General features: G+C 32.8%; 3 protein-coding genes across 4 annotated transcripts; 2 read left to right on the forward strand and 1 right to left on the reverse strand.

Moving 5' to 3' along the window:
- Window positions 1–431: 431 nt before the first annotated feature.
- Window positions 432–2,780, reverse strand: slmo (PRELI domain containing slowmo). The gene is given in 4 exon segments (NM_001312305.1): window positions 432–1,281; window positions 1,738–1,932; window positions 2,387–2,552; window positions 2,637–2,780. Coding segments are annotated over 4 exon segments (654 nt in total). The 5' UTR covers window positions 2,669–2,780; the 3' UTR covers window positions 432–1,020.
- A 2,859-nt stretch (window positions 2,781–5,639) lies between these two features.
- On the forward strand, window positions 5,640–11,523 carry mdy (diacylglycerol O-acyltransferase). Of its 2 annotated transcripts, XM_013325981.1 has the most exons (12): window positions 5,640–6,147; window positions 6,230–6,379; window positions 6,788–6,916; window positions 7,032–7,129; window positions 7,286–7,338; window positions 7,411–7,519; window positions 8,043–8,192; window positions 8,979–9,005; window positions 9,750–9,888; window positions 10,019–10,184; window positions 10,551–10,823; window positions 11,236–11,523. In XM_013325981.1, exons 2-12 carry the CDS (start codon window positions 6,264–6,266, stop codon window positions 11,455–11,457), a joined length of 1,482 nt encoding a protein of 493 aa, XP_013181435.1. In that variant the 5' UTR covers window positions 5,640–6,147; window positions 6,230–6,263; the 3' UTR covers window positions 11,458–11,523. The 2 variants fall into 2 exon arrangements, with proteins under 2 accessions (XP_013181435.1, XP_013181436.1); XM_013325982.1 differs by lacking the exon at window positions 8,979–9,005 and having other exon boundaries at window positions 5,641–6,379.
- A 4,844-nt stretch (window positions 11,524–16,367) lies between these two features.
- LOC106127561 (neural retina-specific leucine zipper protein) lies at window positions 16,368–17,329 on the forward strand. Its single transcript, XM_013325666.1, has one exon. It carries the CDS (start codon window positions 16,386–16,388, stop codon window positions 17,286–17,288), a length of 903 nt encoding a protein of 300 aa, XP_013181120.1. The 5' UTR covers window positions 16,368–16,385; the 3' UTR covers window positions 17,289–17,329.
- Window positions 17,330–17,612: the final 283 nt, after the last annotated feature.

Consider the following 17,612-nt stretch of genomic DNA (forward strand, 5'->3'; position numbering starts at 1 on the left):
CCAAACACCTATAGCAATATTTTAAAATTTGATGTGATTGTTTAAAATAGTTTCCCCATAAAGAAGGCTCTGCCACTTGAGAGTCGCTTTTATATTTACCTGCTTAGGGGGACAACCAGCGAGTAGGACTTAATAAAATAAATCATCAATACCCATTGATATTGACAATTCTAGAGGAACTGTAGATGCATTGCAGGCCTTTGAGAAATATGTAAACATGTTGTCGACCGCGACATCGTTCGCGCGGAATTAAAAAAAAAATAGAAGTCTATGTGTTCTTCCAGGATCTATTCAGCCGTTCTGGAGATACCTTCAAACATCCATCCATCCATCTAAACACTGGCATTTATCATATTAGTAAGATAATTGTTGATCATAGAAAACAAAAACCTTTAGGTACAAATCTGCTATATTTCGTAAAGGTGAAGAATAACCAAAAAGTTTATAAAAGAAATTTTTACAAAAGTTACAGTCATTTAATAGCATACCATTCTTAAAAAAGCAGTTGAATGAAGTCAATATTAAGTGAATAAACAAAAAACTAATTCCATGTCATGGTAACTTATCACAAGCACTACAAAGACATCACTTTCTTAAAACAAAAGTTTTTCTTTAAATTTTCTTTTTTTTCTAATAAAAATTCTATACACGCCACTAGAAATGGAATCGATTTTACTTTAAAAAAAATTATCTACTACTCACCATTAAATAATTGGAACTAAAGAAAACACTGATATCTTTGCAAAAAATAAATAATGTAAAAAAGTTACAATTACAACATTTAAGGCAAACCCCTTGTATGGTATTCTGACTTAGACATTTATTAAGGTTGAAAAAATTGATTAACAAACATTCTAACACATATATATCTAACATTTACAAAACTACATGTAATAGCCATTTCATTTAGATAAAAACACACATTATCCTGAACGAAGTAGCTAGTAGTAAATGCATAATGTTAATGTTGTGCAAATAAAATGACATTTTGAACTATTAATTATGAAATCACTCCTCTTTTCAGCTCCTTTGGTTTGCATTTGCATTCGTGAATTTCTCTATATCGTCCAATGATCGTTTTGCTTTAGATGTTATATCATCAAAAGACTTCTTAGTTTGAGAAAGTAGCTCATCTGTGCTTTTACATGCGGAAGTAGCTAATTCCTTTATTTCAGTGTCAAATTTTCCTATAACCCATTCAATTGCTTGTCGACCTTTGCCAGCATTGAGGGATATTTTGTTTGTAAGTAAGTCCTCCATGTAACTACTCAAGGGCACTCCCTGAAAAATAATATCATATTAATATTATAGGGAATTTTAACAAGAAGTTTTATTACTTAGTTTATTATTATTCCATGTTATTTACAGTTATATTTAGTTTTATTGTCTGGTTTCATCCTTTGTTTTATTATAATTTAGGTTAAAGTTTGATCTTGAACTTCAGTTTCAGATAAGACAAAAAAAAACATCCATTGTTGTTGATAAGATAATTAAAGATAGGCATTAGGTGCCAATGGACATCGAATGCTTTCATTATGAAAATTATTTTTGACATTTTTGCTAAGTTTTGTTGTTTTCAACAATTTTTTTTAAAATAGTTTATATCCTATTTCACAAATCATCCTTTGGTTATTTCAACACTCTTTTGTAAATTGGTTAAAAACAATGAGTTTTTTTTTTGTATAAGGTGGTACTTTAATATGACATACAAAAATAAGATAATAATAAATAACTTACTTGAACAGTTACCACAGCTTCTTGTTTCAGCAAAGTTTTGGAAGTATCCTTGGGATCTGGTGTGTAAGTAACAGTTTCATCGACAGCTATGTATCGGCAGAATGTCAAGTTTGTTGTTTTTAGAGTCATTTGTCTCTCAATTGGATTTACTTCAGATTTTTCGCTAGCATAGCATATTTTTGCGGTTCCAATTAGCTGAAATAGTAACAATTATCGTTTAAATAGTAAAGTAATAACTGAGAAAAAAGTAATTTCTCCTGCTTTTGTATTGCAGAAAGAACAAAAGCACTCTATATGAAGTATTTTTAAATGTTTCTGAGGCTATAAGACAGATACAACTCTAGGTATTTGCATCCTAAGGTAAAATATTGGAGAATATTTAGAAAATTGTCTTTTTAAACATAAGTACCTGCTAACAGGACTTACAAGATAAAATCAACAGAATTTAATTTTGTTTTCTTAGACATAGTATGAAGATTTAAAGTAAATAGTTTAATCAATTAGTATACAATTAGTATACATTAAAAAACAATTAAAACACTAATTGCTAGCTGCAAGCTAATGGTAACCAATTTCTTTCAGTATTTTACTGGTAATTTTTTTATATTAATAAGGAAAAGTTACAAATTTATAATAATGCATGACTTACCGCTTGAGCCCATCTAGGAAAAAACCATTTCGAACTAACAAGCCTGTGCGTATGCAATACTCCGTCGACCACTTTTCTCTCAACCACATCGGTTCCTATGACTGCAGGGTTCATAGGATTGGGATACTTACGCCATGCTGCCTGAGCAACTGTTTCCCAAGGGTGACTAGAATTAAAATAATTTTTATGTCATTATCACAAAAATTTCCACTTGTATTTATCACTACCTCCTTGTTGCGTCACTACATACTTGAATGTGTGTTCTGAAGTCCAAATCTTCATATTTATAGAATTCGTAAAATGTACGTGAATTATATTTAAACTAAGGAGTTAGAGGTTTTCTAAATTCATAATTACATTACGTTTAACCAACAACATTAACTCGTCTCCATCTGATTAAAGAGGAAAAGGCCCTCTCGCGACAGGATAGACAAAGACAAGCAATTAATGGTGTTACCATGTAAATCTTTCAAAAATTCCATGTAATATTATCGATCGACTTTAAAACTGGTTGAAATTGGTGTGTTTAATGTTAATAATCTTAATACATAATACTTTTACAAATAATAGGCGTATTAAGTTAAATATACACGGCTGTCTTGTAAACACTAAAATGTAGCGTAATCTATTGACGGTACTGATCATATAAAAATAAGAAAAAGAAATAACAATAAGAATTTTAAAATATGCAAATCAAAATCGAGAATCTGTTCTATAAAAATCTAATTATTACTCCATTCAATAAATATATGTCACATGCGCACACACGAAGATATAGCTATAGCTATAGCTTGTAAATATCTTTTCGCACATTTTATTCAACAAAAGCCGCATAACATTTTTCTACTCCTCCGCCCATTTACTCTCCCTGTTACTGCTAATGCTTTTTATTAATGAAATGAGTCGTAGTATTTTTTAAAAGAATCCAAAGTTTTACAAGATTTTGTAAAAAATGAATTTGCTATTAACTTTATTGAGTTGAGTAAAAAAATGTCAACATAATATTCTAGACCTTATATATAAATTCAGGTAGTGTAACATGACCTGATTTTTTTTCTGGTTATTAAAAAATATCAATGTAGTACTACGACACCACAGAACTATAACGCGTAAAGCGAATCAATATTTGATCATAAAAATTGTATCCTAGTTTCAAAATATTTTTTTCTATTATTCTAGGGAAAATTAAATCTGGCAACAATTGTTTCATATTTTTGGCACAGATTATTGAATGGAAAAATAGAAGTCAAAATATTAACCAACCTTTATCTTGCGTCAAAGTCGTTATCAGCAGTTATCAGTAAATATGTAGCATGTCTAAAAAAGGTGAAAGGAGATGATTAACTATGTAAATTTTCGTAAGAAAATTTCAAATGTTAGGTACGTAGTGTGTACATAGGATGGTTATTTAACTAGGAAACCTTGAAAACTTTTACGTTTATATAACCTTGACCTTCAAAAAGAAGGTAAAAAGGTTAAAAGCAACTGTTGTTCATAGAGCTGTTATACGTTTAGGAGGAAAATAAAACTTCTTTAAAACAGCTATTATTCTATATGCTTATTATTACTAATTAAGTTAGCTGAAATATCAATAATCAACCCACACTTTAACGTGAATAAATTAGCAATACAACTTTATAATAAAAACAGACATCAGAGAAGATTCTAAGTAGGTATTCGGTTGTATTTTGTCGAAGATAGGATTTTTTGAATCTGTATGTAGATTCGCAATAGATATAAAATACATAAAAGCAAAGAATATATACCTACCATATTGTGAGGAAACGGGCGGCGCATTGAAGGTAATTTAAAGTATGAATGCTATTGACCAACTAAAATAGAGGCCATCAAACTAAACGATCAAAATATGTAATAAACTGAAAAACCTTCGTGGCATAATACTTTGTAATTATTCCCTCTAGATTTTACATACATACTGTGTAGTTGTATTGTAGAATAAAAATATATGACGCTTTTAATCTAGACTACTGTGTAAAATACAACTATGAAATATAAAGATTCTATTGTTCAAGATTATCGTTCCATAAGAACATTTAAATATTCTTCAGGACATTTTGGGACATTTTGATTATTAATAATTGTATTTTGTATTATAATTGACAATTAATTGTATTTCAGTATATTCTTTTATATTCTACAAATACTACGCAAAATAATTTCAATGTGTCACAAAAATGTGATAAAGAACAACGTAAAATAAACTCATTTATCAGACTTAATTATTTGTAACTACACACCTGTGACTGTGCTGTTTTGTGCGACCTGTGGACTTTGTCCTACATGACGTCACGTGCACACGCGTTGGCGCTGGTACTTTAAAGTCTTTTAACACTCGAAATAAAATTTCATCATGATATTATGTTGCCAAAATTCTTAACCATTTCTTCTTCTTCATGGAGTCTCATCTTCCCAGCTACGATGTTTTTATGTACATAGTTAACGTTTATACGAAGACATGTGATGTGATCAAGGTCCCAAGTTTGATTCTTAGTTCTGTACCAATGACTCGTTTGTGTTATTGTTCTCTCCGTAATGCGGTTGGAATCAGTACTGACAGACCACAATTAGGCTCAATAATTCAAATTGGGTACATATTAACCTTTTTGTCATAGGGTATATAATTTAGACAAAACACATATAGTTGACATGAGAGATAAAATTCTAAAAGAATTTTGAAAAGAACGAGTTTAAATTTTTTTTTATATAGAAATAGATGACAAACGAGCCTCTTAATTTCACCAAACAATTAGTTGTTTTTTTGTCTGTCTGTATGACTGTCCGCCAGGCCGTGTGTGTCTAGGTAATCTCCGAAACAGCTGGATAAATTTGACGGGACTTTGAGCGGAAAGTAGCTGATGCATATTCTTTATTTTTAATTCTACGCGGTTGAAATGGTGGCCCACCACTAATTTTAAATATTTGCTTTACAACGTCACACAATTCTCGTGTATAAATTGGCATAAATCTCCAAGGTCGACTATTATCATTCATCTCGCTTCATTCCCAGTCCATGCCGTGCGTAGATATATAACTGATGTAGATGTAGAAGCTTGATTATCCGGAGATATCAATATTACAGCCATAGCCCGAATATCTAGGTACCATGTAAACTCAAAATCTTCAAGTCAAGCCCAGGTTGTATACTTAAGTATTCCTAATATTTTAGGTGACAAAAACACTGCGCAAAGATCGTATTGTGTTTATTCCTGTTTTTACTGTTGAAACATGTGTACAACAATATTGCCGTCCCCCTCTTTGAAAAAAGCAAAGATAACAATAGTATTTCTTATACGGGGGCTATACTGTATAAGGAAGACAGTTTAAATCTTGAAATTCGTTGGTGAAATCTGAAAAATACAATTATGACGTAATTCATCATCGCTTGTATGTGTGAAGGACGCTATCTAAGCTGCAATAATAATTTTTAATAAAGTAAATAACGTTTTTCAATTTGTCATTATGATGATGTGATCTGTCAGTTTATTTTCCTCGTTTTCAGCATCAGCATCATTCTTTTAATTTCATTCTCGTTTCTCGTCGGGTTTGCTATAGTTGCTTGCTCGCTTAGTCGGTGGTCACGTACATATTATTATCGCGTAATGAAACAATCGCAAAACAAAGTTTGTCGCTGTCATTTGTTTCTTTCATTGAATTATTTTTATTCCATTTCGATTAAAAAACTGTAGAATTATGAAATACCCTAATTAGGTTAGCGATAGTATATTTCTTCACGAATATAGGTATTTCGTTTTTTGTCTGTGTTTGATAACACCCGCATATGAAGATAACGCGATACAATTATTTCTTATCATTAAGTTGCAGTTGAAGTTTCAGTGTAGTGTTTGAATTTAGAAAAATGACTACAGAAGCTGAAGAGAAAGCTCTTCGTTACAGAAGGGCTCAAAGTGTAACTAGGGCTGAAGAAATAACAGAAAAGGAGAAGAAAGCTAGAAGACTGCAAGTAGATAAACCGTATGTAGCAAATGTATACACATAAATAAAAAACTACATAATTCATAATTATGCATTTTATATAATGTTATCTTAATTAGTTTAATAATATGAAAGTAAAAGTTTAATAAGATAAAAGTCCTTGTCATGTATTTGAGAGGAAGGTCTTCCAAGAAAAAATATGTAGTCATTCTGTTCAATAATCGTCAAATGGTTTTGTAGTAATACGATTGGAATTTCTCACACCAATATGCTTATCTTAAAAAAATGCTATAAATTGTAAAAAATTGATTGATTTTCATGCAAATATTCAATTAGTCAAATATTTATAGTCAAATTATTAATTTTAGTCTCCAGTTTTGAATTTCTAAATTAATTTGTGAAAATTAATTATTATTAATTATATATCTGTTATTTCTTTCATACTAGATGCCACAAACCAAGAGATTCTCTATTCTCATGGAGTTCGGAGTTCACAAACTTCACTGGTCTTGTCAACTGGGGATTTTTGATGCTAACTATTGGTGGCGTACGACTGTGCCTTGAAAACTTTTTGAAGTATGTATTAAAGTGTTTTTATTAAACACTAATTTATCAGATAATATTTACCTTGAATTTGTTAACTAAAGATATTACTATTTATTATAAATATTTACTTACTATAACATTTTAGATATGGAATACTAGTTAATCCTCTGGAATGGATCATTGTATTAACTGGTTATAATGAAGGACGCACACAGCAGTATCCCTCTATCATTTTACTTATATGTGAGTATTTGTAGAATTTTAAATAAAAATTAGCAGCCAGTAATTTTTTTGTACTGTTTGATTTATTTTTGCTAGTAAAATCTTATTTATTGGAGATATAACATTAAAACTATGGATATTTATAGTGTAACTAATGTTACTTTATGCAATTTTCAGTTAGTGTGGTGCCAGTTGTTTTTAGTTTGATTATCGAGAGAGCTATTTCAGTTGTAAGTATCTTAAGAAAATTGGTATGTATAAAAATAGTTTAAAAATAATTAATGTATGTGTATATTTTATAGGATATACTTAGTGATAAAATAGGTATCAGCCTGCAGATTTCAAATATTGTATTCCTGATAAGCTTGCCTGTTGTTGTGCTGCATTTTAGGAGTCAGGATTTTAGTTTTGGTAAGCGTTATTAATGATAGATAAGTTATGAGTTTAATTTCACTAAATAGTGAGATAATAAATGAAAATCCATAATCAAACATGTAGTATGAGAAAACGATATAATAGGGCTGTTTACATAACAATTTCTCAACTATGTGTGGCAGTCGTGTAATGAAATGTAGTTTAATCAATTTTTTTTTAACATGAAGTTTAAGCTCAAATATTGATCTTTAAATAGAATCTTATCTGAGCTCAATGACTTCTTATCAGTACTATCATTATGAAGAAGAAAAAATACTTAATGGTGTTTGTTTTAGAACAAAAGATAAATGCTTTCTAATTAGAAATTGTTATACTATTTCATATATCTTTGAATAAAATTATATGAAAACAATTATCTGTAGGTAGACTGGCTTTTTTGTATGTGACGGAAGTTATTAAGATTATTTTTAGTTAATTTTTAATTGTCCAAACATGATTTAAATAGTCACCACAATTATCATATTTTCTTGTCAATAATTTCCAATTTTTTTTATTACAGTGGGAATAACAACTGTTTGTATGATATACCTGATTTTGTTTTTAAAATTATGGAGCTACTGCCATACAAACTACTGGTGTCGGAGTAGTCTTAGAGCCAAGCCTAAGAAGACCAAACTGCGGAGGCAAAGTCTTTCAGCACCAAATTACAGTAAGTTTTATTAAAAACAAGTTTAATTTTAATACTAGAACTTTATCTGACTAAAGTAATATTTATACTTTATATGGAATTTGTACTTTAACTCTAGATAATAATGACTCACATTTTAAATACCACATGTATTTAATTTAGTCAATAGTGGCTAAGACTTTTTTTAGTATTTTCTTATAAAGAGGTCACAATAGGGTATGTGTAATAATGCAACTATTTTTCTTCATATAAAAACCATAAATTACACATAATTAATCAATATGACATTGATAAACATGTATTAATGGCAAGGTAGAACTTCCTGTTAATTTAACGAAACATGCTATAATAAGTATGTATATTACTACTAGTTGGCTCTCGCGATTCCGTCTGAGTGGAATTAAAGAAAAACATAATTAGTAGCCTATTTGTAAGCCAAAGTTCATCGAGTATGTAGATACCTTCAAACAAAAATACATACATACATCCATTGAAACATTTATATTTAAAATTTTAGTAAGTTTAGTAAGAAAATATTTAAAGTAAAATGTGTATAGTCCATGTTGTAGCAAGTATTTTATACACTTTTAGTATAGTTTCTTTTCTTGCTAATTGTATTAGATATGTATCTTAATAAATGTTATTATTTTATTACTATTGCAGTAATTTTTAATTTCACAAATATTTTGGGTTAATCACTAAATTAAAAACTAATTTATGTTTTATTTAGTTTTTTTCATTAGTAGTTACTTAATTGTAGTATGTTGCGTCATACGGATAATGTATTTAACAAAATACTATTTGCAGATGAACTCATGAACGCGGAACATGAGCGTAAGTTAAATAAATGTGTTTGCAAAGCACTAACATGACATCGTGTTGCCAACCTAATAACAAGAAAGTTTTATTAAAATTAATTGTATAAATAATAATTATAGATATTAGCGATACATTTTCAGTTTCATGAAGCAATTTTTTAAATGTGTGTAAATCTTAATATAACTTTCTTAATAAATTTGTAACATGATGCACAAATGCTATTAAAATCCTATAAATAGGTGTGGTTTGCTTTTTAAAGCTTTTCTTCGTGGTAATAAGGATTTGGTGTTTTTTGGCAACTTTAAATATATATAAAATTTACACATACACAGGATTTTTACACAAATCACAAAAAAATATTTTGCACAATCTTATGTATATTAATTATCAATTAAAGGCGTTTTTGTTTATCCAATAATTTAGTAGATTATTTCAAATTACATTGAAAAAATTATTAAATATTCCAATATAAATTTGTAAAATATTTAATTATTGCTTAATTTAATACACAAACTCCTATCCGTTGAAGAAAGTATTTCTTTTTTAATTTAACAAAATTATTTGGCTTTCTTGCTTTTAAAGAATAGTACAGAGCATTTTAAATGTCAAATAATGCTTTATATGCGCGTGTTTTTTTTGTTTTAACAAACTTATCAATCATCCCTCTGTCTTTAAGTCTCTCTTCTGTCTGACTGTATGGTAAGAATAAGGACAGTAAGATGTTATTTCTAGCAAATTTACTTTTGGTATTATTTATAGAAAGCTTAGACGATGAGAAAAGTGAGCTTGCTGCTGTGGGCCTCGTGCAGTACCCGGATAATCTGAACCTCAAAGATTTATTATACTTTTTGTTTGCACCAACATTATGCTATGAGTTGAATTTCCCGCGTACCACACGGTAAGATATTTATAACCTCTTTTTTTGCAATATTTTATAAATAAAATTAGAAAGTTGCCACTAAAGATATCTTTATAAGAAAACATATACTGAATCGATAAGTGTGTGAACCTTTTTTCTAATTTTTCAGAATCAGAAAACGATTTCTTATTAAAAGGATCGTTGAGGTTGTTTTCGGTGTCAATCTAATAATGGCATTATTCCAACAATGGATGATACCCACTGTTACGAACAGTGTACATCAGTTTTCTGAAATGAATATGATTAAAATGGCGGAACGGTTGCTAAAACTGGCTGTAAGTATAATTTATAAATGATTGTTAAATCAAAGAAGTATAATTAAATAGTATAAACAAAAAAAGGGTCTTGACAGACAGACGGACGGACAATATAGTGATCCTATAAAGGTTTCGTTTTTTTCCTATTAGGTACGGAACCCTAAAAACAGAAAAATGTACAATAACTATTTTTAGACTATTAGTGAGAATCCTTTGGCGCGAATGGCGCGCTTTCGTTACCAAGTCCAGTGTCTGAATGATTAGTGACGGGACATAACCGTTGATATTTTTATAAGTCTAGTGTTGCGCCGATACACCGGCAGTGTCGGATTTTCTTCCTAACCCTGTGCTGCTGTCTGTTAAAAAAATCGTGCTTTATTTTAGGTTCCAAACCATTTGATATGGTTGTGTTTCTTCTATCTTACGTTCCATTCATTTTTGAACTTGATGGGTGAACTGTTGCACTTCGCTGACCGCAACTTCTACAATGACTGGTGGAATGCAAATAACATCGCGACATTCTGGAGCTCGTGGAACCGACCTGTGCATTTGTGGGCGTTGCGACATGTCTACATTCCTATCACAGACCGGGGCTACGGCAAATCCAATGCCAGTATTGTTGTCTTCTTTTTATCAGCATTCTTCCATGAGTATTTGGTAAGTTAGACATTTGATTACTTACCATCAATAAGTTATTATTCATTGAGATATATTATAAAGAAGAAAGATAGTATTGTGTGTTTGCTTATCATTGAGTAGGGTCTGAAACTACTGAATCGGTTTGAAAAATTATTTCTCTAACGGAAAGGTACACTATCTATCACTACCACTAGGGTGACGTATGCTATAATTTTTACGATGAAGTCGCGGGTAACTCCTTATCATAACAGCGCCATCTGGATGACTTAGGCATACTTAGAACAACACTAAACGTTAATAGCGCCATCTTTCACAACTGAGGCTAGAAGAAATATGTCTAGCGGAAGATGGCGCTGTTCAGATTGCAATATTTCATTTTTAAATGTTCAACCTTTTCTGATTGTTGTATGCCTCGTTTGATTGATTTCAGGTGAGTGTACCTCTCCAGATGTTCAGAATCTGGGCGTTCTTGGGCATGATGGCGCAGCCGCCTCTGTCCATTATATCTCGGTTCGCGGAGGTGCGGCTCGGCCCGCGCTGGGGCAACATCATTGTGTGGAGCTCGCTCATAATCGGCCAGCCTCTCGCCATCATGATGTACTACCACGACTATGCACTCACTCACACACTTAAAACACCAACAGTTATATAATCTTTTTCTATAAAAGATTGGAAAGGAGCAAGCTGTCACCTGAATTCGTCGAAATGGCGAAACAACCGCTGCTCATAGACATCCACAATCGCAGATGCGTTGCCTTTAATCGACCTAGTAGGAGACGCACAGAAAGATTACCCTTCTTATGCATCCCATCCATCATATCCAATTCTTCTTAACATCTGTTCCTTATATACATATAAGGGAGGGAGGATAAAGGGAGGGAAGGGAAGAGGACCAATTTATTTCTCCGGAATGCACACCCATTAGGCTTCTGTGTGGTCGTTGTACCTGACGAGCAGACACATTCGTATAACAGATTATTATTGGCGTCAACCACTGTTAACTGCTTACAAAATATTACTTAGCTCAGATATTAAGAAATTAAACCAAGCATACAGTTTTTAATTTTATATTTTGTTGGTAATTTTTTTTAGATATAAGTTTAAAATTTATTTGCAAGAGCACGACATTCAATTTTTTCCAAATTTAATGTTCCATAGGAGTATTTGGAAATAAATGTTGAAAGTTTTTGCAAATGGTGCAATAGTTCGTGTCTACTTGAATTTGTTGCTTTAGAATTAACTTTTATCATCTATGTCTCGAAAATACTCTTTTCTACTAAGAAACTAATACATTATTTGCTCGTAGTTATTAGTAACATTGTCAATAGCTAAGAAAATGTTCTTCTTTGCTAGAGTATTAACATTTATAGTAAATAATTATAAATTAAATGAACAAAATATATTTTACGTACAGTTTATATGCACATTATACAAATTTATATACGCATTTTTATAAAAACATTTAACAGAAAATATTTATTAAAAATATTCTTATTGTATAGCATTTAAGTAAAAGATAAGACTGAGCGTACAAAATACATCAGGGTTTTCCCTTTAACTGTTTTATGAATAAAAATTGTTGGATATATTTTTACATTTGTATTTTTATATTATATAATATATAATTCGCATTTATAAAAAAACGATTATAATTTTTTAAATAATTTTACATATAAAAATAATAATGAATTAACGCAATTCGTGATAAGCATGGTTTCTATTTTTAATGTGGTACGATTTTTTTAATTAAAAATGAAATAAGAACTACTCAAAAAATATTCAAATGCCTTATGCCAATAATAATGTAATATTTCGTAATAAAAATATGTTATTTTTATGTAATTCAATATATATTTTAATGTTATAGCTTAATTTAACATATTAATATTACGGGGGCCATTTGGGTATAGAAGTAATGATTCCCATAGTGCAAATGTTATTTAATTTAAATATTTTCTTGAAATGGATTTATTTATTATAGCTTGTCATGAAATTTGTAATTAGTAATTGCAATCATTTTATATCTTATTTTAATTGAATTTCTATGCCAAAAAGAACCTAAATATTTACTACTTATTTATAAACTAATGTTCTATAAAATTTTGAGTGAATAATGAGCAATAATAATTATTATCTTTTATATAATTTTATACTTTTTTGGGTTGATAATAAATCATGATTTTTCATATTTTATTTTATTGCTATAACCTTTTTTGATTTAATTAAAACAACGCAATAAATCTCAAATATAAAATTCCAAAGTATTTTCGGAAAGCCATTGTCAAAAAAAAGTCTCAAAAAGGTGTATAATGTCTCAAGAATGTCAATTTGATTGCGCGGTTTAGTTTTTATGCTACAACTAATAAACCTCGGGGAAACTTTGTTTTATAATATGTAAAGATGACGAATGCACATTTACATAATAGATAATTATAAGATCGTGCAACCTCTGACTCGACAAATTGACATGTGCAGATTGTGCTTGGATCAACGAACGATTATCATATATCCCTGAAGGTCGCTTATATACGCATACAAGAATATTATAAAATTATCAATAATCACCTATTTCATATAATAATTCTATACTTCTCTATTCTTGATTAACTCGACTTTTCGATCTGATGAAACTATAGTTCTATACGTAAATAGTTTTTTTCTAAAAAATGTTAAACATCGACAAATACACAATATAAATATGCATAACAATTAGGTAAAAAGTATAACCTGGTGTGGATAAAAAAAAACTAACAACAATAGACAATTTTTTTTTTCATAAAAAAGTGACAAGTTTGAAGTATCGACTCTCAGGCATAAAGCAGGAATGAAAAGTGGAATCGTAGAAAATCGATTGATGAAGAGCGTCCGATAGCGAGGCGTACGTGTCCGCCCCTGGGACCTGTCTCTGCCCCGGAAGCGCTCCCGACCTATTGTTCATTGAGCAACCGCATAATATTTGAGATTATTCAAGTAGTTAAAATTGATATAAAATTATGAAGGTTGAGATATCTATGTTTAAATTATGGAAATAACTATTTTAAAGACAGAAACAAGAATAGATGCAAAATAGATTAATTCCATTCTAGCTCATTTACAACAAAAAACTTCGTAACTTATAAGGGACATGCGTATTGAACAAAATCAAACAAAAAATGACAAATGAATTAAATAAAATAAGCAATAGTAAAATGAATGAGTGAGTATATTTCTAATTAACAATAACAATTTCATGTTTAAATATGCAAAATAATGATGATTATTAACTAAATATTGTGCAATTAACAAAAGGCAAATAGAAATGAACCGAACAGATAGGTATAGGTGTTGTCGGAGAGTAATCATGTAATAACGTTTGCGGCGCGAGCGGCTTGCTAACAATGTTGACCGTGGTAAGCAAACAACGGCGATGGAGTCAGCACACGCCCGATCCCGAACCGCTCCACGCCGGTGCCGCATCGCGTCGCATCCCCGATGCTTCCGTACAATATTATCCTTACCCTATCACTTCAAATTCCTACAGACAAATTATGACTTCATAGTTATTTGGTTATTTTATCTGAAAATATGGTTTTAATTGCACGCTCAACATTATTTGAAGATTAATTAAGTAGTCCTTTAGTATATTTATCATTCAAATTTACAAAATTAAAGTTAATTCGCAGTGCGACAGGTGGCAGTTAAATTCAAAATATTTTAAAATAATACGAAGGTTTAACTATTAACTACAAGATATCCATACAAAACTGGTGTTTAATGTATGGTTCCAGAACTTATGTTTGCGAAGTTGAAATGTTAGTTCATGCATATCTTCAATTATTGCTCATTATTTTAACGATAACAAGCGCATCGTTTCAATTAAGAGGGTTAATAAGAAAGGGTTAAATGTTTGGGCGCAGGTCGTAGATTGTATAGCTCGGGCTCGTGGCTCGGGATAATGCTGACGTGTCGAACCCTCCGCGCTCTCTGACGCGTGAAATCACTTTGTTCAACAGTTAGTCATGTAGCCGACGCGCCATTTGGATATTCAATGTAATAACTGAAATTATGATTATTAAAAACAGACGAAACTGTACACTAAAATAAAATAAGGAAGCTTTTATGGTTTTAATTCTATTAATTCCATTTTTACTTAGGTACTAGTTTTGATGACAGGCAAACAACTAAAAGCGGAGAACTACAAATAAAAAAATCAAACTACGTGACAAGACGATTCAAAGGAGCTCAAACTCGATGAGGTTGTATCGTTTCATTACGAAGTTCTTGTTCATCCAGCTGCATGATCAGATCAGCACCACGTCATCATAATATTGCATTATCACGCGATTTACACATGTATGCAAAATTTCAGCTCAATAAGTAACGAGGAAGTGTATCAAATTAAATTTGCAATATTTGATTACAAACATCGGTACATGTGAAATCTTACTTACGATATTTTTGTCACAAAAAGGCTTTGCATTTATTTCGAATTAATTAACGAAATTAATCAACACCTTATCTTCAGAATACAGCAATCTGAATTACTCCGCAGTAATCCGTCTCCTCAGAAACAAACCGCTATGTTTCTAAAAAAGATCTGAGTAATATTTCGGGCAACAGAAATCAAATCGATTACAGGTTTAAATGTAGAAAGAAGAAATATCAAACGAAACCTGTCTTGAGGCACGCATGAACCACGATTGTTTGAATGGAATCCATCTAGTAATATAAACGTATGTATCGATAATAAATAGGCAAGTACAATGGAATACATCTATTTATCGATATGACCTGTGTGGTCCGCCCCTAATATGGGAGCTGTAGATCACATGTCGCTCGGCGTGGAACAAAAGCATGTTCATGTTTACATTATGTATGTTGAAATAGGATCATAACACGGTAAGATCTTGATTAATTATTATAATACGCAGACCGGCAGTCAGTAAAAATGTCAATAAAATCGCGTGTGAAAGTAAAAGATTGTAGTTATTTTCGTAGCAGGATAACGTCTACACTCTACAGTCGTAGGCGGCGCTACGAGAAAAGTGTCGGCAAGTCTCTGTAATTTAAGTACTTTAAATAGTTTCACAAAATCTAAAACGATTATTGATGATTTATATACCTATAACATTTATTTTAATATTTTAAAAATTTAATACATTTATGGGATAATTTATTAAAAAATTGTTTAGTTTCATTTGAGTCACCTTAACAGTTACAAGATACGAAAATTAAATCTCAATCAGTAGTCACATTTTGAGATGTAACCGAAGCTAATTATCTGGACACGAAAAATATTATATCTTTAAATACCTTGTACACCGTCACAACTTTAAATTAAAAGCCTTGGTGTTACAATATAAATGCACTTAAGGCCATGTACAACGTACAAATTTGCATGAAGCATTTTATGTACATGTGTTGTGTAGTGTTTATGTTTTCATATCGTTATGTTGGTGAACTTATGATTGCGAAAATAAAGGCTTCTACATACATATATGCGCGCGTCGCGGTACGTCATTGGGTGGGAGGGCGGAGCATGGGGCCGCCCTGCGCCGCGCCGGCAGTTCGCTTCCGGCCGGCGCGCGCCCCGCACGCTCCATGGTGGAACACGCACTCGTGGACTGCTCCCAGGCGAGCGCCATGCAAACCCTGCCGCCACAGCCACATCGCGAGGACGACGACCAACTCGCCGATGAGTACGTTCAAAATTTCGAACTCGATCACCTCGAGGATCATAACCTCGTGAAACGAGAGCCTCTGCGGACCGGATGGAATGAATTAGTTGAGCCGCCCTCCGCCTGCGCCCGCGTCTGTCGTGCCTGGCCCGACGCTGGACCATACCCGCAGCCCCACGTCGCTATCGCTGTCGACCCGAGCACACCGCCAGAAACGCCACCGGTGCCCATCGGCCGGAGCCCCTGCCGCGCGGCGCTCGTCGATGACGTTCTGTGGTTGCCGCACATGAGAGAACCTTTGGACATGCGCACCGTTCCCTGTGGCAATTTCGAAGAGTGGGATCGACGGGAGTGGAGGGAGCAGGATCACCACATGCAGCAAGTCGCGCTCCGACCGGCGAGCTCCTGTTCGGCACTGTCTCCCCGTACCGGCGGCCAGCATCAGGGATATCAGACATCCTCTTGCGGGGACGACCTAATAAGTGACGACCTTCTCATGACCCTGAGTGTACGTGAGCTCAACAAACGCCTACACGGATTTCCCCGCGAGGATGTAACGCGCCTTAAACAGAAGAGGCGCACGCTAAAGAACCGCGGTTACGCACAGAACTGCCGCAGCAAGCGGCTGCAGCAACGCCAGGAGCTGGAACTGACTAACCGGTCACTGCAGGACGAGCTGCAACTACTGCAGCTGCAGGTGGCGCGCGTGACGCATGAGCGCGACGTACTTAAGCAACGGCTCTCGCTGATGGGCCGCGAGCATACAGTGCCCCAGCATGCGCCGCCCACGCCGCACTCCTCGCCGGAGTTCTTCTCGGAGCTGTGACGGCAGGGCGCGGCGCCGCGCGCCGGTGCCTCCGCCTCTGCCTCCGCCTGCGCCTGGCAGCGCTACTGAGCCGCCGCGGCGCTCCCGCAAGGCCCATCGAACTGTTCGTGCTTTTGTTAAGTTTCAAATTTTATAATTCATCAGTTCCAGTTTCATAGTTTTCTAATTATTGGTGGAACAATTACGCCGCGGCTCCCGGTGAGGGTAGCCGACGCGTCACCGTGTTAAATGTATGGTTGTGTCGTAATATATGCATAGCTTCGTTATAAAACAAAAATGTATTACTAAAATTACACATAAGTTATAACGAATCGAAAACAACTG

This window comes from Papilio xuthus, unplaced genomic scaffold (assembly GCF_000836235.2).
Source record: "Papilio xuthus unplaced genomic scaffold, Pxut_1.1 DF824655.1, whole genome shotgun sequence".
Classification (NCBI taxonomy): domain Eukaryota; kingdom Metazoa; phylum Arthropoda; class Insecta; order Lepidoptera; family Papilionidae; genus Papilio; species Papilio xuthus.

What these genes read in the sequence shown, in the direction of transcription:
- mdy (XM_013325981.1), top strand. Translation starts at nt 6,264, where the DNA reads ATGACTACAGAAGCTGAAGAGAAAGCTCTTCGTTACAGAAGGGCTCAA. An exon ending in TGCCTTGAAAACTTTTTGAA is followed by an intron (nt 6,917 to 7,031) that starts GTATGTATTAAA and finishes ATAACATTTTAG; the next exon opens with ATATGGAATACTAGTTAATC. An exon ending in CATGAACGCGGAACATGAGC is followed by an intron (nt 9,006 to 9,749) that starts GTAAGTTAAATA and finishes TATTATTTATAG; the next exon opens with AAAGCTTAGACGATGAGAAA.
- LOC106127561 (XM_013325666.1), top strand. Translation starts at nt 16,386, where the DNA reads ATGGTGGAACACGCACTCGTGGACTGCTCCCAGGCGAGCGCCATGCAA.